We start from the raw sequence: 19,601 nt of genomic DNA on the forward strand, positions 1-19,601 counted from the left end.
AGAAAAGATGGAAAGGAAAGAACTCAAGAGGCGTAAGCATTTAGCAGGTAGGCAAAGAATAAGAAACGTATTGAGAAACAACAGCCAAAGATAAAGAAAATTAGGTAACTTTTTCTGCCTCCTAAATCGTCCTGTAATTGTATTCTCATTTCAAACTACTTGTAAGACTTTTCTCATTGGATACTGCTCTTATATCTCAAATTCAATTTTGTCAATATGATTAAAAAAAATTTTTTTTTTCAGATAAATCTGAAACTCTTGACTCTTCATGAATCCCCAACTCTTCACCAGCAGCATTTATGCTTTGAGTGACTCTGTCCTGACTGGTGTCATGTCTCCTTCACAGTTATTCATCCTTTAAGAGTCAGCTCACCATACCACTCCATCACAACCTCACCGTCCAAAGCGTGAGTTCACTACTCTCTTCCCTCTGTTTGCTTCATACCATGCAGAGTTCTACCATTGCATCAATAAGTTTATGTTAGTTATAGCTATACTATTTCATAGGCATCTATTTTTGTTTCTTGGATTGCTTATCTGTATTGCCAATAAAATGCAAATTAAATGCTTGGTAAACAAACTCAGTTTGAATAAATGAAGAAACAAATAAGTATAACTAAACCAGAAAACAATTTCCTCCTTTTTTCACCCTTCTTACTTTATTGACCTCGATGTATGTCATAAATTTTCCCTTTATCCAAGTAACCTTTTTTTTTTTAACTGAAGTACAGTTGATACGTTATATAAGTTACAGGTATACTCTACAGTGATTCATAATTTTTAAAAGTTATGCTCCATTTATAGCTATTATAAAATATTGGCTATATTCCCTGTTACACATACCCTTTATTAATCAATGTCGTATGAGTAAGCCTCCCAGCCATGATAACCATTTCTCATGTTGGAACAGCCACACATTTCTGTTCTTTGCTGCTAAGGCATGTCATAGAAGAGCAGCAGATTCAGCATGCACCTCTTAGATGTTATTTCTAACACATACCCTCATTGGGATTTTCAATGGAATTAAATGGTCAGTCATCTATCAAATCATTAGCCATTTACACCATGATGATTTATAAAGTGATTTTTAAATGCTGGAGTGGGTGGGGAGTAAGGAAGAGGTGATGGTAGAAAGGGGACACATTAATTTTTATTGATCTTTATAAAGCCTTTTTTTTAAAATAACATTTTTGTTTTAGATAATACTAAGAGATGATTCTAATAAGCTAATAATCACTTTTGTGTACATGTGAAACAAAATATGCTGGGAAATACAACACAGATATTTTGAATATATATAAATGTTAAAGCCAATTATTTGCACAAAGTACATTTTTTAACTGATGTATTGCAAGTATGTCTTTAAAAAATTAAGTCTTAAGAAAAGTACATTTACCATAATGTTCAACTAATTTAGAGGAAGAAAAACCTGTAAGTAATCTTTCATATCTTGTTAATTCATTTTAAAGCCATCAGCATGTCATTGGTAATGGCATTTGATGTTGTACAAAGAGATTTATGAAATAGATTGACTCTCATGCCAGCAGAAAGAAGTCAGGAGTGAGAGAATGAGCTGTGTATGATCTAACTTCCAAGTGCCTTCAGCTCACTGAGTCATAGGTTTCAGTCACAGGTTTTTAAAGAGGAGCTAATTCAAGAATGTCATCCAATGGCACTGGATTGTACATCTCTCAAAGCCTTGCAATACATGTCTTACAGAGGAACATCATCCTTAAACTGCCTTTGACAGCCTCCAGGGGAGAGTAAATAATCCAACAGAAATACAATTTTCATTAGCTTTTCTCATTCTGGAAGCTACAATTATCTTCCTTACTAAACAGATCACATTCTAGATAATGAGGCATAAATACTTGCCTATAGGACTCAGTTGCAAGAGCACTCATTTTGGGTAGGACTTACACTTCTTGGCCTTTTGGCTAAGATCAAGTGGTGGCTCAGACGGAAAGCCCTGGGTCGGGAAATTCCCTGGAGAAGGAAATGGCAACCCACACCAGTACTCTTGCCTGGAAAATCCCAGGGACAGAAGAGCCTGGTGTCCATGGGGTCGCAAAGAGTTGGACATGACTGAGCAACTTCACTTTTTTTTTTCTTTTTTTATGTATGTATAGTTTCCAGGGATGATTTGAGAGTGTTTTGGTCAAGTCTGCCTTGTTTAATTAGGAATCCTCCTGGCAGTGATGGGGAATGAAAATTATCTCCAAGGTATACTACCATCCACACGTAATTCAATAAAAAGGTGTGGAAACTAGAAGACATTCTTCCCTCCTGACTCAGCTACCTGACCAGTATTTACTGAAAGTCTATCATGGTACTCAGCACTGTTCCAGGCACTGCAAACAGCGAAAAACTAAGCAGACACTCCTAGACATTCAGTCCTCTATTTAGCGGCTGACCCTTAAGTAACACTATGAGAAAAGTCACTGGCCAGTTAATCCCTAAACAAACAGAGTAAAAGGTGGTTCTGGTCCTTGGCAGCTGAGGAAGAAAGGGATTAAGGCCATTGTACTGGATCCTGAAAAGTGGCAAGATTAGACATGGAGAAAGGGTAGGAGACACTGGCGAAGAGAGAGGGAGGTACATCTAATCACAAAGGGAACTCTGCTTTGTCGATCAACTTTGATGCCAAACATCTCTTTATAGTAGCAAATCAACCCTTTATACTATTACAGGCTCTTCCAATAGGTCAGTGTCAACAATTAGACTTTCTTAGAAGTCTCCTTTCACTTTCATGCATTGGAGAAGGAAATGGCAACCGGCTCCAGTGTTCTTGCCTGGAGAATCCCAGCGACGGGGGAGCCTGATGGGCTGCCGTCTATGGGGTCGCACAGAGTCGGACACGACTGAAGCGACTTAGCAGCAGCAGCAGAAGTCTCCTAATCTGGTGCTTATTCTAGAGCTTCTGTTTTTCAAGAAGACTTCAACTTAATATTTACGCTTGCAAAAACAATCACACTATCATTGTTAGTTGAATCCGGTGCTCTAGGAGCTAGACACTATAGAATGCATCATAAAGGTATTTCTGATTTAATCACAGCAGCCCTGTTTGTTGGTGGCTGAGTAGCCAAGCCGTGTCCAGCTCTTGCGACCCCGTGGGCTGTAGCCCGTCAGGCTCCCCCATCCCTGGGATTCTCCGGGCAAGAACACTGGAGTGGGTTGTCATTTCCTTCTCTTCTCGACCCAGGGATCAAACCCGGGGCTCCTGCATTGCAGGCAGATTCTTTACCGACTAAGCTATGAGGGAAGCCCCCTCTGTGGGGTGTGTGGTATCTATTCCATTTGACAGATCGGGAAACTGAGGCACAAAAAGGTCGTCCAGGTCACAGCTAAATAACTATGGGTTAGAGGATTCTGACTCCTAGTGACGCTTTGTGATTTTGTAAATACAGCGAAGAGTGTGCCTTTCCCTTAACCTTTCTAGACTTTTCTCCCAGTCGAGGTTAGTTAACAAGGGGTCCAAAAAAAAAAAAAAAGTTCCTTGGGATCCTTTGTGATTCTTCTAATAACTGTTTCTCCCTGAGTCAGACAAGCGGCAAACCTGTGGGAAGGGGCCGTGGGAAGAAGGTGAGAAGCCTTCACGGAGACCACCACCGGAATCCGGCTCCAGAACCTTCGCTCCCGGAGAGCTGGCCCCGGACAGCAGGCCGCGCGGAGGCCGCGGGGAGGACACGGGTCCGCGCGTCGCTCGTCCTTCTCCTCGGCGCCACCTGGGCCCGCGCGCGGCCCCCCGGCGCACGTCATCACGGCGGCACCGGGCGCAGAGAGCCGGCCGCCCTCGGCGGAGAGGGGCTCGGGGAGGGGAGGCGGCGGGGCGGGGCCGGTCGCTCGGAGTTCCCAGCCCGGGGCGTCACGGCTCCAGGTGCGCGCGCGGCGCGGGGCGGGCGTCCCCCGGGCGCCTCCCTCCTCCGCGCCATTCCCACCTCGGCCCGAGCCGCTCGGTCCGGCTCCGGGCTCCATTTTCTAGCGGAGGCCACACCTGGAGCCGCCCCTCTGGGCAGGGCCGAGCGGCCGCCGCCGGGGAGGGGACCCTTGGGGCGGGGGCGCCGGGGAGGAGCCGGCGCGCGCGCGCGGGGACGCGGGGAGCTGGCGGCGGAGGCGCGATGGCGCGGGGCGCGGAGGGCGCGCTGCTGCTTTTCCTGGTAAGTGCGGGGAGCCTGCGGCACGGAGCCCCGGGCGGGCCGGGGCGGCACCGGGCACATGGCCCGCGCCTCGACCTGCCCGCCTCCGCCGAGGGAGGGCTGGCCCGCCCGGCGATCCCTCTTTGTGCCCCGAGGTGGGAGAGGGCCGGGCAGGCGGCCGCGAGCGGGGACCCTGCGGCTCCGCTGGGGCCGGGCGGCCGGTGGGAACCGGGCTGCAGTTCCGTTTCTCTTGCGGTCGCACACAGGCCCCAGCGCGTTTCTGGATCTGCGATCTGCGGGTGCAGGGAGCCCTGAGGCGGGAACACCTTTCCTGGAGACCCGGGCTTTGTCCCGAGTCTCCTCCGACCGCAACATGGAGGCGGCGGCCGTGCCTACCTCCCCGGGCTCCCGCCGCTCGAGCGCGGCAGTGACCTGGGGAACACACCTGTATTCTGAGACTGCAGAAAGGGGCCCCAGAGAGTTTCTCTAATGTATTCTACAAAGTTTAGTTTTTTCTTAAAGCCACGTTACGCTTCAAATCACCCACCTATAGCTACAACTTAAAGTTCACAAAGTTGATGTTATAAAATATCGCCTAGTATTGAAGGTAATGAACATATGTAATCGTTTTAAGGTTTTTTTTTACTTTAAAAGATTACAGAAAGTCGACGTGCAGCGCAACAGTCAGATGGGGTTTTCGGAGGTTATAAAACTGGCAAACAGTGTTCGCTCTCTAGATCTGCATTTCTTATGCTTTACTTCTATACTCGGATTGGTTTTTAAATACATTTTTCTGTTTGTTGAGGGAATTGCGCATAATTAAAGGGTTTGGCTTCTCTGGTGGCTTAAACGGTAAAGAATCCGCCTGCAATTCAGGAGACCCTGGTCAGAAATATCCCCTGGAGGACGGCATGGCAATCCACTCCAGTATTCTTGCCTAGAGAATCCCATGGATAGCGGAGCCTGGAGGACTGCAGTCCATGGGGTCGCAAAGAGTTGGACAGGACTGAGACGTACTTGACTCTGGAAGAGGCTTGCCAAATGGGTTTTGATAAAGTGACACTTATCCTCCTAATATAGCTTTGCCTTCACCTTACGGAGACTTAAATGTGTGTTCAGAGAGATTAGGTACAAAATCATATTCTGTTTTCTTATATAATGGTAAAAATAAAAAAATACAAGTACATTCTCTCTGACTTCCAAAAGATTGCCTTCTCTCTATCCCAGAATTACAATGAAGGAAGGACATTTTCCCCTTGTGGGTTTTATATGTATGTATTCATGTAAAAGTCAGACACAACTTACAGACTGAACAACAGCACACATATTTATCACATAAGAAGAAACATGGCTAATACAGTCTAGGAATTTCAGTGAATTCTCACTTGTGAGCTGTTTAGGACCTGCAGATCTTTGTCACACCGTTTAATTTTCCTGCTTTTTATTTCATTTTGCCCAAGTCATTAAGGTCATTGAGGTGATGTTCAATTCAAGTTTATTTTGTTAGTAAAACTTTTCAAAGATAATTTGCAGTTTCCTTTCTGGCCTTCAGAATAACAGAGCAACTAGTTCCCGCCTCATTGTATTTCCTAGCTAAAGGAAATTTTCACGCTAGCATAGCACCTGGCTCAGTTTGAAGTTTAAATATTAAATCCTAGAAAAGAAATTGCCTTTATCCTCAAGTGGTATAACAAGCAGACCAATTAAAGTACATTTACAGAAAAATAGGTAGATAACTTCGGCATATTTTTTACTCTAGCAATTCAGTATTTTTTGTTTACTGGGCATGAACTGACCGCCTCTTTAAAAAGTGATTATAACTAATTGAATAAGCAAAACTCTTGGACAGTTCTTTGTATTTTCTGTAGTACTTTAAATGATACGAATTTGAGTGTGTTTATATTTGATCGAAGAACAGTGGGCAGTTCAGCATTTTGCCCCTGATGTGTTTGAAATTGGAATTATAGATTTAAGGGAAGAATATTTGAAAAGCATCTATGCCAACAGAAGTAGTTCTCCAGGACATGGGTCTTTTATGGAAAGGAATATAAATTGTAGTGTCTGTGGGTCAGAGTTCAGTTGCAGATCACAGAATTCACTCTGGCTAGTTAACGCAGGAAGGGCATTGTGTCCATTGCATCCGTGTGACAAAGACTGAGGAAGCACTCCATTCTGAGCTGTCAGTAATGGCTTCAGAGCCGTCCAGCCAAGCCCAAGCACTTAGGGAACTGCTGCCCCTCCCGTGATCAGGAACCCACACTGCCACCCCACAATGTGAAAACAGACAGATCGGAGTGTTACTTCTGTTGCCAGCTCCAGAACCATGCCACGTTTGCTAGGATGTATAACACCGATATGTCCCAGGACCCTACATCTTGGCACTCAGGAATCTAATATGGATTTTACTAGATGGACCCTAGAGCTAGAGAAAGATGACTGCAAAGACCCAGCTCCATCCACATCTGTGCTTGCCAGCAAGAAGAGCAGACACACGGCTTCTGTTTCACTTCTTTCAAATCTCATGTAAATGCTGATTGTTCGTGCTAGATCATACGCTGAACCTTAGCTGCTGAGTCTGTGATGTGTGTTCTCTAACTTTCTTCTGAGGTTCCGAGAGACAAACCAGAAGCAAGATGCCGAGTGGCACTCACAGACCTAGCACACAAATAGAGCCCAACTCTGCTGTCAGATGGGAAGTAGAAGCAATTTTGTAGATAAAGTCAGAGAACTTTTGCTTTCCATGAGTTCTTTGCATGGGATCTACCAAGTCCCAAATGGTCCATGGAGAGAATTCAGAAGGTCCTTAGACATGGCTGGGAATAAATTCCATGTCCAGTCTCATTATCTAACTGAAATTTAGTATTCCTTTGAATTACGGATGTAGGAAAGACGCTACAGTAGCATAGCCATAGCATAGCTTTAGGGCTTTCCTGGTTGCTCAGTGGTAAAGAATGTGCCTGCCAATGCAGGAAAGGCGGGTTTGATCCCTGGGTTGGGAAGATCCCCTGAAGAAGGAAATGGCAACCCACTCCAGTATTCTTGCCTGGGAAATCCCAGGGACAGAGGAGCCTGGTGACCTATAGTCCATGGGGTTGCAAGAGTCAGAAATAATTTAGCAACTAAACAACAGCAACAATTGTATCAGGACTCACACTAATGACCTCAACTTGGTTAAATCCGCAAAAACCTTGTTTCCAAATAAAGTCATATTCTGATGTACTGGGGTTAAGACTTCAATATATCTTCTTTTAAGAGACATAATTTAACTTGTAACAAGTAGGTGTGACTGCTTATAAATAATCAGTAACACTGGAGTTGTGCTTCAGATTCTAATATGCAAGTGGATGACAGATTTTAGAAGAAATTAAAATCTAAGTGATATGGTAAGTATTGAAGCTTATAAGAGTAAATTATCATATCCAGGGACTTTTAGAAATGTATGATTTCACATCTGTTTTTGTTCCTAAAAATTAATGGGAAATGGCAACTCTTTAACAGAAATTTCTTTAGTTATAAAATTAAGGGAAAGTACTTTGCAAAAAGACATGATAATTGAGTTTAAATTCTCCCTGATCATTAGAAATATCTGATGAGATAAATTAAAATCCCCAAGGCTAAAGTTCAGAAATATATATTGCTAGAAAATTTCACTTGGTTGTATCTGAGTCTTTGTGACCTCATGGACTGTAGCCTGCCAGGCTCCTCTGTTCATGGGATTTTTCAGGCAAGAATACTAGAGTGGGTTGCCATTTCCTCCTCCAGGGGACCTTCCTGACCCAGGGTTCAAACCCAGGTCTCCTGTATTGCAGGCAGGTTCTTTATTGTCTAATCCATCAGGGAAGCCCTTAGAAACTTTCCAGTTAATTTAATTATCAGACAGGTATAAGAGTGAGAATTACCAGTCTAAATTTTGCAAAATAGTTTGTTGATCAGTAATGCATACAAATATTTATATGATAAAGAAATTACACATTGAATAAGGTTTTGTATTTTTAAAACTGCCAAATTGCAGTAAAAATCAGAGACCTTAATTAAAATTATAAATGTACTTTAGATCAATTTTAATATTTCTTAATAAACAGCAACAACAAAAAATACAGCTGTTTCTATCTTTCAGTGTGCCAAAGATTTTAACAGCTGATAACACTTTTCAAACATATAGCCCAAATATGATGGAAGATTATTTTCTTAGTTAAGTTTATCTTAAAGTTTCAGATGTATACCACATATTACGTTGCACTGTTTTGTTGATTTCAAACTATTTTTTAAATTTTTTGAAATTTTTTATCATATGTAAAGCTTGGTGATTGGAGTTACGGAAGCTGGAACATCAAGATTTATACCATAGTCTAATGATAAGATGAACAATGCCCTCAAGAAAATAAACTAGCTAAGAACTAACCACAGATGACCACAGTTTAGCAACTCCCTGCTCAATCTAGACAATGTATCAGACGTTGGGAGACGAAGAAAACTCCAGAAGTGTTGTGCCTTCATGATGCTTACAGTCTGGTTAAAAAAGTAAATGGCAAAATCCCAGGTGGTGATGCCAAAAAGAGTAGTGATAACAGAACACATGGTGCCATGGAACCTACAGAAGGGGCCCTGGCACTGAGTGTCCAGCAAAGACCTGAAGACAAGGGTGCATGGTTTCTTGAACAGAGCCCATGTAGCTGGAACACAGCATGCAGGACAGAAGGACATGCAGAAAGATGAGCCTGCAGCCTTCTTGGTACCAAGGAAGCCTCAAAAGATCTATTGACAAATGAGTGTTTTTAGGGAGGTGTTCAAATCATTAAGAAAATGGAGAGATGAATGTTGGTTGAGTTGGTCATGAAAGGGTGGAGAAAGAAGAGATTGTAGTCGACTCAGAGATCTTTCAGAATTTGGGAAGCTGTGATCTAAGGCTGGCAGAAAAGCCCAAGCAGTACAGTGGAGGGAGTGTGCAGCGTGGCAGGAGGCTTGGTTTGGGAACAAGGGACTTCCCAGGAGGCGCAGTGGCAAAGAATCTGCCTGCTGATGCAGCAAACACAGGAGACACAGGTTTGATACCTGGGTCAGGAAGATCCCCTGGAGAAGAAAATGGCAACCCACTCCAGTATTCTTGCCTGGGATATCCCACGGACAGAGGAGCCTGATGGGCACAGAATGCTGCTGGTATTTACTACAAAGGCAGGATGCTAAACTTCCAGCAATCCACAGAACCTTCAAGAAAAAAAGCCACTCAAAAAAACTTTGCCTATCAAAAATGCCAATAGCTCCCCCAGTGAGAAATGGTGATAGATTGTAAGAGATTCTCAGTAGGGATTCATCTTACCTCTTTTTAAAATGCAAATATCCTCTAGGCTGATTAAATTAAGCCTTGATACATTCATTTACTCATCAGGTATTACTGAGCACCTACCTGCTCTGTGCCAAACACTTCCCTCCGTCTTGTCTCAAAATCACACCTTCATGGGAATGCCTTTCATCAATCCAGCAGGTGCTACCTGGCTGATGGGAAAATGAGAAGGGAGATTTGGGCGGAGACAAGAAGTGAGAGGTCCAATTTTCCCTATTCTAAAATACCTCCATCCTGCTATTCTTCCAAGTTCCCTACGATACAAACTAAATCAACTGAAATAAATGGCCCATAAAGTGCCTCGTGTTAGAGATCCAGTCTCCTTAGACCCCAAGAAATGGCACCAGTGGCCCAGCCCAGTCATCGTTTTTTTTTTTCCCCTTATTTTTTAAAATTTATTTTTAATTGGAGGATAATTGCTTCACAGTGTTGTGTTGGTTTCTGCCATACAACAGCGTATATCAGCCATAAGGATACATCCGTCCCCTCCCTCCTGAACCTCCTCCCACCCCCTCTAGGTTGTCACAGAGCACCGGGTTGAGTCCCCTGTGTTATACAGCAACCTCCCGTTAGCTCTTTTGCCTATGGTAATGTGTGTTTCATTTCTACTCTCTCGTTTCCCACTCTCATTCCCTCATGATGTCTGCAAACCCATTCTCTTTCCTCTATTCCTGCCCCGCAAATGGGTTCATCAGTCCCATTTTTCTAGATTCCACATATATACACTAATATACAATATTTGGTTTTCTGTATAGCAGGCTCCCAACCAATCAGCTCTTCTTTCAATTTCCTCCTTCCTTTGTTTGCATAGTACTCTGCCGGGGGTCTCTTCACCTCAGGGAGGCTGTCGTGGTTTTCTGACCCAGCACAGAAGGACATGCTGGACCTATGACCCACAGGTGGGAGGTGGCGCGTGGGCGGTGGCAGCAGTGGCTGGTGGGGTGCCCCCTGGGGGCCCTGCGTGTGACCCCTGCCTCGCCGTGAGCTGCAGTGCTGCACTGCCCAGTGTCTGCTCTCACCTCCCTACTCAAAGGAGGGTGCTCAGGATGCTGCCTTAGCATCTCTGCAACCTGGGCTCTGAGAACTGCATGCTTCTAGCTACTCACACTTAAAATGTTGACACCATCTGCCACCTTCTCCTATCCTCGACACGCAGGGCATTGCCAGGGGTTCACGTGGTCCCCATAAAGACTCACCCCACCCATCCATCTGGGCACCATGACCCTATTTCCGGTCCTCACTGCATCTCCCTTGGCTTACTACCCTATCCCTCAAACCGTCTCCTGGCTCCCGCCCTGCAGTACTGCCAAAAAAAATCTCGAAGCTCTGAATGCATAGAATCCCTCTTTGGAAGTTCATCCTTATAGGATCTGTGAAGATCCTTAGCACAAGGCTTTGTCCTTATTTTCTGCTCATATGGTCTGGCTGTCAAAATCCACCCTTTCTTGTTCTTTGCCCTCTCCTTGTTCTGACACCTACAGTCCTTAAAGCAGATTGTTTCCTTCCACCTCCCATCTGCTCCCTCCCCTCATCCTCTCCCAGAGTCTCTAGAGGAGATCCTTTCTGCCTTTTCTGAGCTCCCCAGAACTGTTTTTGCAGCTTTTATTCCCACAATGAAGTTGTTCTACCTCTTATAGTAATGTTGGAGAAGGAAATGGCAACCCACTCCAGTATTCTTGCCTGGGACACCCCAGGGACAGGGGAGCCTGGCGGGCTACAGTCCACAGGGTCACAAAGCAACTAAACAACAACAACCTCTTGTAGTAAAGTGTGTGTTAGTTGCTCAGTTGTGTCCACCTCTTTGCGACCCTGTGGACTGTAGGCCACCAGGCTCCTCTGTCTGTGATATTCTCCAGGCAAGAATACTGGAGTGGGTAACCATTCCCTTCTCCAGGGGATCAGCCTGACTCAGGGATCCAACCCCAGTCTCCTCCATTGCAGGCAGATTCTCTACTGTCTGAGCCACTAGGGAAACTATGTCCGCTTTATCTCTCCTGACAAACTGAACCTCTGAAATAGAATTAGTGTACCATTTATCTATAAACTTGCTCAATGCCTTGGACACAGAAGAATCCTTTAAAAACCTAAGAGTTAATGTATCTTTCTATGTTTGGAAGAAGTTGGAATAATAATCTGAATTTCATTTGTTTAGAAGAAATCTTTAATGTCTGGATGGAGTGAGGGGTAAATTTTTGTTCGACTTGAACACATTCAGCAGTTACTAGCCATGCTTCCACTGTGTGCCAACCCGCCTTCTAGATGCTTGTGAGCAGCCCCGCGGTCGTGGAGCCTACAGTAGAGGAAAGGCAGGTATTGGAAAAACAATTGGACATTTCTGGAGCAGCCACTGTGTGCCTTTTCATACTGAACACGGAGGGTGCTCCAAAAATGTCAGATTCTTTTCGGATGAGATGGTTGGATGGCATCACCGACTGAATGCGCATGAGTTTGAGCAAGCTCTGGGAGATGGTGAAGGGGAGCCTGGCGTTCTGCAGTCCATGGGGACACAGAATCGGACACGACTTAGTGACTGAACACCGCCACCACCATGTGCCAGTAGCTGGGTTTGGTGCTTGTTGTTAATGCATGAAGCTGGGGTGAGCCCAGGTACCCCCAACACCAAATGCCTCTCTGTCAATGCAAAGGCGAGACCACCACGTCCCTTGTAGCAGCTTCCTATAGTTAATTAGACCACCACCTCCAAAATAAGCAGGTTCCTATAGTTAGTCTATGAAAGACCTGGATTTATGGAATTACATATTGGTTTAGTTTCATTACAAGATAGAATCATTCAAGAAAGGGGAAAAAAGGGAGAAACATACATTAAAATTTGCCTAATTTCACTGTCCTGCAGAAGTATTCTCACAACTTTCTAAAACCATTGCTTTTCACTGTTGGGTTTTGCCAGTTTGCTTATTTGAAGTCAATTGAAAAGCCTGTTTTCCACTTTGGACCTTGGAGACCGTTGTTGGGCTGCTGCTAAGTTGCTTCAGTCATGTCCAACTCTATGCAGCCCCATAGATGGCAGCCCACCAGGCTCCGCCATCCCTGGAGTTCTCCAGGCAAGAACACTGGAGTGGGTTGCGTTGTTGGGCAGTTTTTGGCAATTCCTGCAGTTTGACTCACTGACAGAGCAGTGCCATCTAGTGATGTAAAATGAAAACTTGAAGCTCTTGGTTTTCTTAAGCTTCTGGGCAGGAGGGGTCAGGGGGAATCTGGTTTTCTCCATTCTATTTTTTAGTGTCATTTTCAGGAGTACATTGCAGCCTAAAGGTCGAAACAGCCTGTCACTTACATCTGAGCAATTATGTATTATATAGATATATCTGAAAAGGTGCATTATACAGGTTTCCTTATATTGTGCTGATTCTGAAAACAACTATAGAAAACACCAATACAATGGTAGATAAAATATTTCAAAAATGATAAATTCTCAGAATCAGTAAAACATAAGCCAGAAGAAGAGATATGAATCAGGAGAAAGGTGTGAACACCATTTAAGGCAATCTTGTAGTCTATTTGATTACTGCTTGTGAAGTGGAAAATCTTGTGATGGGAATAATTGAGTTGCTGAATGTTCTTATTTGGAATATACTATTGCATGCATCTCTGTAATTAAGGGCTCCTTATCCAGGCTATGAATTATGCAGGCTCTCCTTCTCATTCCCCTGCTACTCTGTGATTTTACACAGTTGATTTCACAAGTGTGGTCCCTAGACCAGCAGCATCAGCGTTACCTGGAAACTTGTGTAAGAAAGGCAGATTTTCATACCCCACTCCAGACCTGGGTGTGTGCATGCTAAGTTGCTTCAGTCCTGTCCAACTCTTTGCGACCATATGGTCCATAGCCTGCCAGGCTCCTCTATCCATGGGATTCTCCAGGCAAGAATATTGTAGTGGGGTTGCAGTGCCCTCCTCCGCAGGATCTTCCTGACCCAGGGATGGAACCCGAGTCTCCCATGTCTCCCGCGTTGGCAGGCGGGTTCTTTACCACCGCGCCACTTGGGAAGCCTCATCCCAGACCCACTGAATCAGAAACTCCTTTTATACGGCCCGGGAGTCTTGCGTTTTAACAAGATGATTCACGTGCCACTCATACTTGAGAATCACTGCTTATTAACATCCCTCTTGGAAAATAATTGGGAATGGAAACGAAAGTTAAATATTAAAAAGCATATTTAGATATTTGTTAGTAACTCTAATTTTTTTTAAGATGTTTTAGAGGCCAAGGAAATTGACACTAAATAAAATAATGTTGGCTTTTGGGGATCTTCAATTTGTCTATGCCAAGTTAAAAATAGGAGCTGTCCAAGATTATACAACTTCCCTTGAAATGACAGTTTGCAACATGATCTAACAACTCAAGTGTAGCACAGCATTGTTAACTCTCTGTTTTAAAATTCTTGGTGTCATAAATGTTGCCAAGGAAAACAATTTAGTTTTCCCTTGGACTCTCAAGGAGATCAAACCAGTCAATCCTAAAGGAACTCAGTCCTGAATATTCATGGGAAGGACTGATGCAGAAGCTAAAGCTCCAATACTTTGGCCACCTGATGCAAAGAACTGACTCATTTGAAAAGACCCTGATGCTGGGAAAGATTGAAGGCAGGAGGAGAAGGGGATGACAGAGGATGAGATGGTTGGATGGCATCACCAACTTGAGGAACATGAGTTTGAGCAAGTTCTGGGAGTTGGTGATAGACAGAGAAGCCTGGCGTGCTGCAGTCCATGGAGTGGCAAAGTCAGACACAACTGAGCGACTGAACTGAACTGATCAGAGGAAACAAACAAATGGCATCCATGGCCTTTATTTATCTCATTTTATTTCCCTTAAATTATTTTAGCCAAAGCTGAAAACTCTTTAAGAATGGGTTGGGTATAAGCGAGGGACCCTAAAGGCAGTTTCTGATTCTGCCTTGTGTTCAAAGAAAGGAAACAGAATTTGTAAAACACTCGGCCTGGTTGGAAGGGTGGATAAGAAAGGGAAGTAACAGGTGTTTCTGTGACTATCGGGTGGTGGGCATGAGATGGAAGAGCAGCAGCAAGCATGTTAGGTCACCTCTATTTGGGTCCCCAAACATCATCCATTGACCACCATTCTAAAGCAGGCTACAGTTCTTTCTGGCTGAATGGAAATAATAAGCCATTATAATGCCTCAAAGTTAAAACAATATTTTAAACTTCTTTGTACTCCTCTACATCTCATCTGCAATAAGTTATTGGTTAGTCTGAGATATTAAAGTTTAAGTGGTCACTTAACCAGACTCAGGAAGCAACAGTTAGAACTGGACATGGAACAAAAGACTGGTTCCAAATAGGAAAAGGAGTACGTCAAGGCTGTATATTGTCGCCCTGCTTATTTAACTTAGATGCAGAGTACATCATGAGAAACGCTGGGCTGGAAGCACAAGCTGGAATCAAGATTGCGGGGAGAAATATCAATAACCTCAGATATGCAGATGACACCACCCTTATGGCAGAAAGTGAAGAGGAACTAAAAAGCCTCTTGATGAAAGTGAAAGAGGAGAGTGAAAAAGTTGGCTTAAAGCTCAACATTCAGAAAACGAAGATCATGGCTTCTGGTCCCATCACTTCATGGGAAATAGATGGGGAAACAGTGGAAACGGTGTCAGACTTTATTTTTTTGGGCTCCAAAATCACTGCAGATGGTGATTGCAGCCATGATTTTAAAAGACGCTTACTCCTTGGAAGGAAAGTTATGACCAACCTAGATAGCATATTGAAAAGCAGAGACATTACTTTGCCAACAAAGGTCCATCTAGTCAAGGCTATGGTTTTTCCAGTGGTCATGTATGGATGTGAGAGTTGGACTGTGAAGAAAGCTGAGTGCCGAAGTATTGAGGCTTTTGAACTGTGGTGTTGGAGAAGACTCTTGAGAGTCCCTTAGACTGCAAGGAGATCCAATCAGTCCATTCTGAAGGAGATCAGTCCTGGGTGTTCTTTGGAAGGAATGATGCTAAAGCTGAAACTCCAATACTTTGGCCGCCTCATGCGAAGAGTTGACTCATTGGAAAAGACTCTGATGCTGGGAGGGATTGCGGGCAGGAGGAGAAGGGGATGACAGAGGATGAGATGACTGGATGGCATCACTGACTCGATGGACGTGAGTCTGGGTGAACTCCGGGAGTTGATGATGGACAGGGAGGCCTGGCGTGCTGCGATTCATGGGGTCGCAAAGAGTCGGACACGACTGAGCCACTGAACTGAACTGAACTAACCATGGACTCAAAGAATCACAACAGAAAGCTTGAAAATCATCTGCTTAAGGCCGATAGTCTATTAGCCAGGAGCAGCTGTCATCCAGTGACTTGTAAGTCCTCCAGGGTTCTGTTTGTTAAGCTCATGAAGGTGACTTCAGAAAAGGAAGTCTTTTCTAAAGGTGCGGACCTCGGGAACAAAGAGGCATTGAGTGTAAAACTGAGAGGCATTGAGTGTAAAACTGACCTTCCCCCATTCCTTTACACACATACACACACACACACACACACACACAGACACACACACACAGAGAAAACAATTATTTTCTTTCCAGTTACCAAGAAGGCCAGTTTTTACAAGATGCATAGGTTCTTCTAACGATAGAATTTTTTTTTTTCCTAAATCAGTAAATTGGGAATCTTTTGAAGGATGTGTCTGGTTCATCTAAAAACACTACTTGTTGGGCTACAGAAACGAGAAGCTTACTTTTCTTCTTCAGTCTTAAATGCTGAAGGCATGTCATATGTGACATTTTTCAATCACCAAGTTCCTTGTGAGAAAAAAAAAAAAGTTACAGATTTCATAGTTGAGAGAAACCATAGTGTCCGCTTTGTCCAGATATCCTTCTAATGCTTGAAATCCTTTCATACCATCCCCACAGGGCATCACTCAAACTTACAGAACTGAAACTATTCAAAGAGAAGTGGGAAGGAGTAGAAATGCGGGACAGAAGACAGCGTGTATCAGTTACTCCATTTATACTGTCTGCACCAGTTTGGAAATTTCCATCAATTCATGGCCCTCCAGAACTTGTATGACCTTCTTGACCCTAGTTACTGCGGTAACTTCGAATTAGAAACCCGTGGTCTAAGTTAGGGTTTCTGAAGCTTGGCAGTTTGCCATTTAGAGCCAGAGAGGGCCGTGTTGGGGAGGGGCTGTCCTGTGCATCACAGGATGTTGAGCAGCTTCTCTGATCTCTTCTTCCCAGTAGTTGTCAGTAGCACTCACTTCCTCTACACCCCCCCCGCAACCCTCCGACACAGAACTCCGCTTTTATAAGCAATAACGTCTCCAGACTTTTCCAAATATCCCAGGTGTCCACAGGGAGGTGGGGGCGGGTTTGGGATGTGTGTGTGCACCAAATCTCCCCCAACTGAGAACTACTGTTTGAATTTAAGAGTGTGTGCTGTGAGGTGCAAGCCCTAAGGAAACGTCCTAACCATCTCCTTTAGGAAGGAGTAGTAGGGCTGCTGTCTATGGGGTCGCACAGAGTCGGACACAACTGAAGCGACTTAGCAGCAGCAGCAGTTAAGATCTCAGCCATCTCCTTAGTCACATAGAGTTCCACAGTTGACAAAACGTTGGTACAGGTCTCTTATGATCTTTTTGTACCATAACTGTGGAGCAAATATCTCAGTCTGTCACCTCTTTATTAAGTGTCTGTGAAAATAGGCTACTGCAGTCGATGGTTCTAAAACACAAATAGCAGAACTATTAGGTTGATTCCAAGAAACCCTCAGTTTTAAGTGTTAGTCGCTCAGTCGTGCCTGACTCTTTGTGACCCCATGGACTGTAGCCCACCAGCCTCCTCTGTCCATGGAATTCGTCAGGCAAGAATACTGGAATGGATTGCAATTTCCTTCTCCAGGGAATCTTCCCCACCCAGGGATCAAACCCCAGGTCTCCTGCTTTGCAGGCTGATTCTTTACCAGAGCCCCCAGGGGCTTCAAAATCTATTTTGGTAAGTTTTTAAGGAAGCATACTGGATTGCTGGATTTTCACAAATTGAGCCTACCACATAAACAGCAGCCGGATAGGAAATAGAACCAGCACCGCGACACCATTTCCACTGACTCCCTCCCTCTAGCAGCACCGCCTTAACTACGGTGCTCTCTCACACTCCTGGCCTGGCTATTCCTTTTGCAGGGCTCTGCCTGACTTGCTGTCTCATCCCATTCCAGTCTCTCTATAAAGATATAACCTCTGAGAGCCTCCCTGAAGTCCTAAATCCCTCTCTACCACCCTGAACCTGCTTGAATTTTCCTTACAGCTCTTATCACACCCTATTTGTGTCCATCTTCCCAACATGTAAGAATCCAAGAGGACAGAAACACTCTAACTTAGCATATGGTGGGAGCTTGGAAAATTAAAGGCATGGTTAAATCCAAATTTCTGAAATTTTAAAATGAGAAAAATTCAGTCAAGTCTTAGAAATGAGGAAATAGCATCATAATTCTATTCATTGAGTGCCTGCTATGTGCCAGTCATTGCAATAAGTACATGTATGTATTATTTCCTTTAATTTTATAATAACTGCAAAATGGATGTTATTAGGCTGCTTTCAGATATAAGTACCAAAAGCCAACTAAAAGATTAAATAAGACTACTTATTATCTCATAAGAAATGGTCCAGAGATAGGGGCTGGTTCCATATTTGAGCAGTCCTGTAACTCAAAGATGTTATAGTTTCGTTTGGCTTCTCTGCCATCTCATAAGCTTTCTGCTCACGGTCACAGGTGGCCCTCGCCATTCCAAATATCACATCCTTGCTCAGCAGTCTCCAGAAGCAGCTACAAAGACAGGCTGTGCATTTATTTTTCTTCTTATCAGAGGGAAGAAGCTTCTTCTGGAAGCTCCTTGATATCTCATTGGCTGAATTCTCTTACACGTTGTTACAAACGTAATGTTTGTGTCCTAACCCGAATTCATATGCGGAAGCCCTAACTTCCAATGTGATAGCATTTGAAGGTGGGGCTTTGGGAGGTAATTAGGTTTAGATGAAACTTTCGCTACTCCAAATAATTAAAACAGCCTCTAGTAATAACAAAGTTCAGAAGAAAAGCCCTATCTTTATGCCCTCTCCTAAAAAGTGGCGAGGAGACTGGAAACAAGATTGTAAGGTACTACACCTTGGCTTCTGAATACCATTCAGTATTAGAAATCAAGGCTTCCTGATGAAGTTCATTCTAAAGCTGGGACAGAGAAAATACCAGATGGATCTGGAATATCTAGTAATACTAGACGGTAAGAAAGAGTTCAAAAACCAAAGCTTGGGGACGTGTCAGAGGGACATAGAATTTAACTGCCAAGATCTTCCAGTGGCCACAGCTGGAACCATTGGAACAACAAAATAAATAAAATAGTGTTGGATTATAACCCACAGAGTAACATCAATATGCATGAGTCCAAGCTGATAAAAATGATTGAATTAGTAAATAAGTGAGAGAAAAAGAGATAAATCTTTCTCACAAAAGAATTCCAAACAACAAGCACAGATTCCTCGCCCCTCTGAAGCAGAGCTCAACCTCTCTCCTCCAGCATATGGCCATTCAGCATCTCCACTCTGAGGTGAGCTCAAGAGTTAATGACTTAATGACTCATTTCAAAGAATACAGCATGTGAAGGGAGAGTCGCAGCTTTACAGAGGAGAAACCTACAAAGGCTGCTTTAACAAATACTGTCACATGGGTATCATGCACCCCGATATGCTGTGATGAAAAGGGCACTTCACCACCACTCTGTGGTATTCTTTACAAAAACACACCGCCCAGTTCTAAATTTAAGAAAAATAACAGATACATCCAAGTAAGAAGATACTCAGCAGGATAATTGGCCAAAGTCAAGGCCTCAAAGCGGTCAAGGTCATAAACAAGGAAAGCCTGATAAATGGTCACAGACTAGAGTGCATTAAGGAAGCATGACAACTTCCTGCAACATAGGGCATTAATAGAGGAAATACTGAAATTTGAAGTATGGAGTTTAGTTAACTGTACCAATTTTGAGCTCTTAGTTTTGACAAATGTACCACAGTTATTTAAAATGTTAACTTTAGGGGGAAATGAATAAAGGCACTCGGCACTCTCTCTACAATATTTGTGTAAATCTACAAATACCCCTGAATTAAA

At 43.8% G+C, this 19,601-nt stretch overlaps 1 protein-coding gene across 1 annotated transcript in view; it reads left to right on the forward strand.

Annotated features, from left to right (window-relative positions):
- Positions 1-4,062: 4,062 nt before the first annotated feature.
- DSG2 (desmoglein 2) overlaps positions 4,063-19,601 on the forward strand; it is a 51,464-nt gene continuing 35,925 nt past the window's right edge. Inside the window, exon 1 of the mRNA XM_040264794.1 lies at positions 4,063-4,157. Within this exon, the coding sequence (XP_040120728.1) occupies positions 4,119-4,157 (39 nt within the window). The 5' untranslated portion in view covers positions 4,063-4,118. The remainder of the gene's footprint in view (positions 4,158-19,601) is intronic.

The sequence above is a fragment of the Oryx dammah genome, unplaced genomic scaffold, assembly GCF_014754425.2.
Source record: "Oryx dammah isolate SB20612 unplaced genomic scaffold, SCBI_Odam_1.1 HiC_scaffold_22, whole genome shotgun sequence".
Lineage (NCBI taxonomy): Eukaryota > Metazoa > Chordata > Mammalia > Artiodactyla > Bovidae > Oryx > Oryx dammah.